The sequence below is a fragment of the Drosophila busckii genome, chromosome 3L (assembly GCF_011750605.1).
Source record: "Drosophila busckii strain San Diego stock center, stock number 13000-0081.31 chromosome 3L, ASM1175060v1, whole genome shotgun sequence".
NCBI lineage: Eukaryota > Metazoa > Arthropoda > Insecta > Diptera > Drosophilidae > Drosophila > Drosophila busckii.
In genome coordinates, this window is record NC_046606.1 from 15,132,677 (window position 1) to 15,140,059 (window position 7,383).

General features: G+C 40.3%; 3 protein-coding genes across 3 annotated transcripts; 2 read left to right on the forward strand and 1 right to left on the reverse strand.

Annotated features, from left to right (window-relative positions):
* Positions 1 to 287: 287 nt before the first annotated feature.
* On the reverse strand, positions 288 to 1,528 carry LOC108600402 (ras-related protein Rab-43). Its single transcript, XM_017987954.2, has 4 exons — positions 1,178 to 1,528; positions 1,027 to 1,111; positions 530 to 786; positions 288 to 474 (listed from the first exon to the last, which is right to left on the reverse strand). Exons 1-4 carry the CDS (start codon positions 1,388 to 1,390, stop codon positions 370 to 372), a joined length of 660 nt encoding a protein of 219 aa, XP_017843443.1. The 5' UTR covers positions 1,391 to 1,528; the 3' UTR covers positions 288 to 369.
* Positions 1,529 to 2,008: 480 nt separating this feature from the next.
* Positions 2,009 to 2,784, forward strand: LOC108598953 (glutathione S-transferase 1). The gene has a single exon (XM_017985724.2). It carries the CDS (start codon positions 2,100 to 2,102, stop codon positions 2,763 to 2,765), a length of 666 nt encoding a protein of 221 aa, XP_017841213.2. The 5' UTR covers positions 2,009 to 2,099; the 3' UTR covers positions 2,766 to 2,784.
* A 3,198-nt stretch (positions 2,785 to 5,982) lies between these two features.
* Positions 5,983 to 7,179, forward strand: LOC108598176. The gene is made up of 3 exons (XM_017984792.2): positions 5,983 to 6,304; positions 6,386 to 6,779; positions 6,833 to 7,179. Exons 1-3 carry the CDS (start codon positions 5,983 to 5,985, stop codon positions 7,113 to 7,115), a joined length of 999 nt encoding a protein of 332 aa, XP_017840281.1. The 3' UTR covers positions 7,116 to 7,179.
* The last annotated feature ends 204 nt before the right edge of the window (positions 7,180 to 7,383 follow it).

Here is a 7,383-nt window from a genome sequence, read left to right on the forward strand (position 1 = left end):
TCTTTAAGTCATACATACAGAATTTGGACGTGTTCTTATTGTTACGAACTGATAAACATATGCATTGTAATTGACATTGTTAATTCATTGCATGGTTGTTGTTGTTGATCATGTGTGAGATTGTTTTTTGTACTCTAGCCACCCATTTAAACAAAAATACTTATAAATATATGTCTTCGTATGTGTTAAGTGAATAAATTAAGTTGTTACTTGCCTTGACAAGTAAACTAAGAAATTAACAGTCTACTTTATGATTAAAAACAATAAATAAATACAATATAGCCACACAAAAGTTTGATCACAAAATAATAATAATAATGATAAAAAAAAGGGTTAGATAAAATAAATGAATGTATACTCTGGAAGTTTCTATGTGAGATTGCAGGAGCTGCTACAGCTTTTTAGAGGCTTGCCCTGTCCCAATTGCACTGTTTGCTCATTCAGTTCCTGCACGTTGCTAACATCATGTTGTCGCTAGAAAGAGACACTCAAATTATATTTTAAATAACAATCTAAAGCTTACTATTACCTTGAGTTCCGTGGCCAAACAACGAAATGCATCTTCCACATTTGTATTTTCCTTTGCAGATGTTTCCATAACAAATAGAATTTCAGGTATATATTGACACATTTGCCGCGCTTCCTCAAAGTCAACCTCGCGCTCTGCCTCCAGGTCACACTTGTTGCCTATCAGAATGATAAGCACATTGGAAGCCGTGTACCTTCGCACCTCCTCTATCCACTTTTGTAGGTTGGCAAACGTTGAACGTTTTGTGATGTCATAAACTGCAATCGCATACAAAATATCTTGTTAATAAACAGTTTAAGTGGCAATTGCTGCTGATAAGGTCGCTATGACCAATGTTTGGACTGAAAATCACAGCCGTAAACATTTAGAAGCGTGCGCCTTCTTATCTACTTACAACGCGCCATGACATTTTCCCGCAGAGGTGACGATAACGTTCCAGGCATGACAAATGCGTGGGCGTTAGCTAGCACAACTAAAAATGTAAAAACTCGACTCACCAATTATGACACCATTGTTGGCACGATAATAGCTTTGTGTTATTGTCCTAAATCTTTCCTGACCCGCAGTATCCCAAATTTGGAGCTGCTCCCAAAAGAAACTGTTAATTACTGCGACATTAATGGGATTTGGCCCAACATTGTTAGCTACCTTGACTTGTTTGCTCTCAATTTCAATGGTTTTCATGGAAAAGTCAACGCCTATGGTGTTGCCGTGCTTCTCCACATAGTTGCCCGTTTTGAAGCGCTGCAGAATTGATGTTTTCCCCGTGCAGCAGTCTCCCACAAGCACAATTTTAAAAAGAAAATCAAAATTTTCTTCTGCTGGCAGTGCCATAAGAGTTTGAGGATTGCGCGCTGTCATTTTGTCCGGCGTAGTTTCCCTGCAACTTCTGCAGTGTTAATGGTGTGGACCGTTGTGCAGTTATTTTCTTTTCTAATTGTTTATGGTTATTATACGCTTTTCCTTGTTGTTTGTTGTTGGCAGGTGTTCGGCAATTCGATACGTTTTCCAGCACTTAAAGTACAGTGCTTAGAAACACTACAAAGAAATTACGCGCCTAAGTTTGAAATTAAAAAAGTATTAAAAAAAACTCAATTTTTCTGTTATAATAAATGCAAAAGAAGACCAGGAAATTGCATTAATTTCTTCATCTTTAATATATATTATAATCTTTAATAAATGTTTAAAAAAGTAATCACTAATTAGTTGTTTACCAATTGATGCCCGCGAAATGAAATATACATATGTAAATTATATATGTTTATATTATATTTATGTATATACAATTCCTGATTATTGCGGTTGCAGTTGAGTCTCAAATGTCGTATAGCGTAGCTCGTATATTGTATATATCTATGAATAAATCAACTGTTTGTTTATTTCATTTAATCAATTCACAACAATAGCTTTTCTTGATGACATAGAATCCCACGTCAAGTGTGCTTAAAAAGCTCAGTTGCAGTCACTTATATGAAGCCGCAAAAGTTTCGTGCTCTTTATTTGTTCATAATAATAAGGCAGAACTGGTGGAACTCAGTTTTTATTTGAATTGTGTTCCTATTGTGTAAACATGTCGAAGATTGTGCTCTATGGCATGGACATTAGTCCTCCTGTGCGTGCCTGTCTGCTAACCCTACGTGCCCTTGAGGTGCCCTTTGAATACAAGGATGTTAACTTGCTGGCCGGCGAACATATGAGTGAGGAGTTCTTAGAAAAGAATCCACAACATACAGTACCGTTGCTAGACGACGATGGCGCCTTGATTTGGGACTCCCACGCCATTTGCTGCTATCTGGTTGACAAATATAGCAAGTCAGATGAACTGTATCCCAAGGATCTGGTTAAGCGTGCTCAGCTGGAGCAACGCTTGTATTTTGATGCAAGCATATTGTTCATGTCTTTGAGAAACATCAGCATACCTTATTTCTACCATAACGTAGCTGTGGTGCCGCAAGAAAAAATTGACAATGTCAATGCTGGTTATAAGCACCTAGAAGCTTTTCTCGGTGACAATTCCTATTTGACTGGCGAAAATATTACAATTGCTGACTTCTGTTGTGGAGCTACAGCTTCCTCTTTGCCAGCTGTGCTGGATATCGATCCGGAAACATATCCGAAAATAACTGCCTGGTTGGATCGCCTTAATCTGTTGCCTTACTTTAATGAAGTGAATAATGTGGGCGCCGAGAAATACATAAATATGTTGAAAAATGAGCTGACCGTTGAATGCTCTTAAATTAAGTCTAAAAACAAATTTATCTTATTTCATTTTCAATGTAATGTATTAAACAATTTATTCAATAAACGTTAATCGCACTACTGAATTATGAGCGCTTACGTTTGAACTGACAGAGCTTTTAAGCTTTTTACCATTGCGCAAGACTTTCAGTATCACAAGTTATTTAAATGAAGCAATTGCAAATGGAAAGCGATTGACTGTGTGAAATAATTTCAATTAAGTTGCGCTGCTTAGTTCCAGTGGCCAGCACGTACATAGGACTCTCTGATAACGATTTATGTGCTTAAAAGCAGCTAAATAAATTTTCACCACGTACTTAATGGTGGCGCCATTTAGTTAACCCATTGTAAGCTAATTGAGCTGTAAAACTTAACTACCTAACAAAACATTTCACACTGTTTTCCCCAATGCAATTTTTATAGCATTTCCATAAGCAGAACCTTGACCCAGTTTTACCCTCAAGCTCACACTTCTAGACTCACTTTCAAAACACAGCGGATGCTGGCCATCTTCAGTGTGTTACGGCTCACGCACATATCAGGCCATAAAAACATGTTCTATGCATGTTCTCTTAAAACAAATGCAAAGCAGCGAACCCGCTGGACAACTGAAGAACTGGATAGGCACATGATTGCCAAGTGGATTGGAAAACCGCATCTGAATTCGGTTTGTACGCACTGTCGGATTCATTTCGCTTTGAAAGTGTAATTGCGTACCCAAGAATTTTATCCAGGCAGTCAGTCAGCTAACTGCTGATGTATGTTGTTAAACAAATAACGAGTGAAACTAATTTGCCACCTTAGTTGTCGTGGATCATACCATGTTGTTGGCGCATGGCTGGAGATCGACCCAAATCGATGCCTGATGGAGGACTATGACTCACTGGCAAATCCTAACAGCTAGCATAAGCACGATTAGCAATGTGTTCAAGACCCCGTACCAGTCCAAGTCAATGTCTGCCTGCTTTTGGACAAGAGGAAATGAAAACCACACACAGACACTCACACACAAGTCATAGAAGTCTTCAAGTCTTTCATACTGGTTTGATATTTTGGCTATGGGTAGCTTCTGCCAATGCAGCTCTTTATGTATCCATATGACTGTGTGTGTGTGTGTGTGTGTGTCTGTGTCTTGGTGTCTAAATTGTCGTGGCGCTGCTTTAATCGTTGACTGCAAACATTGGCCGCTTCAGTTGAATTTCAAACGTTTGCGCGCGCGGTCGCTTGCTAGCCTTAAAAATTGAAAACGTGCAAGTAGCCAACGGTTTCGAGCTCGAGGATAAACGTGCGTGGAAAAGTGAAAAACGTGTCAAGAATTTCATGAAGCAAACCTTAACACAGACTTGAAAAGTGAGTTTAAGCCGCTGCTCATGAGCTGTAGTACTTCTTGTGGCAACTAAGTGCTTGGCATTTGGGTTAAGGAGTTGCCAATTGAAGTGAAGTACAGCACTGAGATCCTTGATTGGCTGATAAGAAAACAAACTTATGTAAGCTGGCATAGAATGTGCATAATCAAAGCAATCAATAGTCAACAAGTAAATTGTAAGGCGAACTTCAGGCAACGACTTTCTATTATAGCAAAGTAATTTACGTTTGTGTGTGTGTGTTTTGATTGATTTTTGTTTTGTTTTTGCGGTTTATGCATGCGCATCACGAACTGATTGTTGGCGAAATATGTGATTACAGTGGACACCACTTGCACTTTCCTTTCCCGTAAACAAATTGCCTTTCCCATTGGTAACTGCTTCTAATTTATTATGCAGTGCCATACGTCTGCGTGTGGTGCAATCGCTGACCAGCGGCAACTGCTTAAAACAAAAGACTTAAGGCACGAACTTCAACTGGCCCTTTGGTCAACGAATTAACAATTCGTAAACGATGTTATTCAAATAAGCACTATTTTTAGCATTGCACTCAACCTGTTAACCCAAATTTCAGTTTCATTCTGTACTGTTTTAAATTCTTGCATTTTATTGACTGGTTTCCAATTGCCTGCTAAAGCAGGAAGCTTGCTTATAGTATATATGTATGTCATTCAGTCCAATTAAAGCTCAGCTTGCACTGATTCGCCATAACTTGTAAGTCTTTTCACTCTTGTCGCATATCTGACAGACATTCGTTGCGTGCCTGTAGCTGTCTTTATTGTTGTTGCTTGTCGCTTGTCTGTTGAAGGCGTTACTCTAATTTGCTATAGAAATCAAAACTATCCTTTACGAAATTCACAGCCGCTCCACAACTTGGCCAATGGCTCTATGTCAGTGTCAAAACATCGCAGACAGCTAGACTTACGCTCATTCAATAATTGTTTTTGTTGTTGTTTTCATAGACATAACAACAGGGATCACTTGACAACAGACGCGCCCAGCAGCTGCAGCTACGTTAAACGCTGACCCAATTGCTGCTGCTCTTTTCGTCTATCATTTTGTTGCAATTTTTGCGCATCTTTCGCCGTCAAACAAGAGATGCTTCACCTGTTTTCTTCACAGCTAATCATAGTGCAAACAAGCCACGCCCACCTGTCCAGACTTGTTGTTGTTATCATGTAGTTGCCTATTTGTTGACTTATTTGCATAGCTCAAAGTCCTGACATAGCTGGTGAAACTTCTAAGCTTGAACCCTTGCAGCGGCCAAGCATTTAATCCACGCCGACGTTTGCATCGTGTCTGAACCAGATATCATAACCAGTTGGCCATTAAACTGTAGCCTCTGGGAAAGTGCATTAGAATTTTGGAATCTTGTCAAACGTGCTGCCTGACTAGCTGATTTGGTTGCATCATCGACAGATTTGGGCCAATGTAAAAGTGCGTCGTGAAATTTGCAGGCGCCGATAGGTGAAATTGGCTTGTGTGAATGATTAATATATATATATATAGGTGCTTTCACTGCGTGAAAAATAAAGAACTGAATTCGCATTTTATTTTAACTAGTTGCGCGCAGAATTTGATGTTAACGGTGCTTGAATGCAATTTGGTGGAAGCTTTCGCGAAAACTAAGCAAAATATGCGCGGCTAAGAAACCTGTTGCCATTTGAGCAGCTGCTGCTGTTGGTCCAGGCTAGTCGACTGGCCGGCTTAGTCGAATAGGCATCAGGCGAATGGGGCGTGCTTAATTTTGCTGTTATACAACTGTTAAATAATGTAATTTGTAATTCATAACTCATCAGCGCTAGTTTGTTGTCCAAGTCTTACGTATGATTAGACTATTCTGTTTGCAGCATGCGTGTGAGAATACACCTGCCACTTTTGCTGTTTATCTGCTTAAGCCAACAGCTACGAACAGCTGCGGAGACGCTGACTGACGACTGGGCCGCGCAGTTGACGGATGGAGAGGCTCAAGCTCAGACGGATTTCGAAACGTCTGGAGATGCCAATGCGCCGCATATACGTAAAAAACGTCTTGTTTGGATAACTGACGATGGACGTCTGGCACTGCCGCCAGGCACAACGCTAACATTTACGCCAACAATTGCAATGCCATTGGTGCGCCATCCGCCTGAAGGCTTCTTCTCAAATCTAACCATCAGTTTTCCCGTCACAAGTGAGTAGCTACGAATAACTCTCTCTCTCTCTAGCTTTCGATAATCATTCAATTAAATATTCACATGTGTATCAACTTTAGTTGACTTTGATAAGCTGGGACTGACGGACAATCAAAATCCACTGGGTGACTTACCCTTCTTTGCTCGTTCCTTTGGTCATGGTGCGGGTCAGATGGTGGGCGAGTATGTAGCACGGTACTTGCATGTGCAGAGACGCAAGCGTGACTTGACCAGCGCGGCAGCAGATAAACCCTACAAGATTCAGGACACGCTGCAATTTCCGGAGTTGCCCGCTAACTTTAAGCACATTTTTCATGGCGGCGAACGCGTGCTGCTCTATGGAGTCGTGGAGGACTTTCTATCCACTTTTGGCATGGACGGCAAGGCGTGTCTGCTACGCACCATTTGTGAAATGCATTCGCGCAGCTTAGAGAAGTTCGGCGTGTTTGGCGAACTGACCAAGCTGTTCCTAACGTGAGTGTAAAAATAAATGCTTATGGCTTCTTAACAAATTCTCTGTTTTTCAGCGTAACCAAGTCGCCATTTTCGGAGCTGATACCAGAATATGTGCGTGCACAGCGTGTAGGCGAGGGTAAGCAGGCACCTGGTGAATGCTTTCCTTATTACAAGGCCTGTCCAAAAAGTATTTTCAAGGCCTTGGCTAACAAGTATAGCGCTCAGTCGGCGACAACAGAGACAACTACAACTACAAACAAACCTGTGGGAGAGTACCATGAGCAAGAGGCGGTGCTGCTGCCAGAGCAGCATTCAGAACAAGAACAGCTTAATACCAATGCTGTTTACATGTAGATTGGAGTCCAGACTAGTTAAACCTCTTTAAGTTTAAGTGGCAGCAACTGTCTCGTGTTGCCACAATGAGTGCACATTGAAAGTCATTTGTTTGTAATTAATATACATTAATTTTTATTATTATGTAGCTATTTATTAACTATTTATTGTTAGTGTTAGGCGTTGTTAACTTTGTAGTTCTTAGTACATTTTGTTATGACTTGTAAATAAACGTAATTGTGGCATATACTCAACAACAATTAGTCAGTAGTTATTTTACTATCTTTAG

Bases quoted from the DNA above. Each gene is read 5' to 3' on its own strand.
- LOC108600402 (XM_017987954.2), bottom strand. From the start codon at position 1,390: ATGACAGCGCGCAATCCTCAAACTCTTATGGCACTGCCAGCAGAAGAA. The intron at 1,112-1,177 runs GTAGCTAACAAT...TTTTGGGAGCAG, and splicing joins TTGAGAGCAAACAAGTCAAG to CTCCAAATTTGGGATACTGC. The intron at 787-1,026 runs GTGAGTCGAGTT...ATGCGATTGCAG, and splicing joins CAACAATGGTGTCATAATTG to TTTATGACATCACAAAACGT.
- LOC108598953 (XM_017985724.2), top strand. From the start codon at position 2,100: ATGTCGAAGATTGTGCTCTATGGCATGGACATTAGTCCTCCTGTGCGT.
- LOC108598176 (XM_017984792.2), top strand. From the start codon at position 5,983: ATGCGTGTGAGAATACACCTGCCACTTTTGCTGTTTATCTGCTTAAGC. The intron at 6,305-6,385 runs GTGAGTAGCTAC...TATCAACTTTAG, and splicing joins CATCAGTTTTCCCGTCACAA to TTGACTTTGATAAGCTGGGA. The intron at 6,780-6,832 runs GTGAGTGTAAAA...TCTGTTTTTCAG, and splicing joins CTGACCAAGCTGTTCCTAAC to CGTAACCAAGTCGCCATTTT.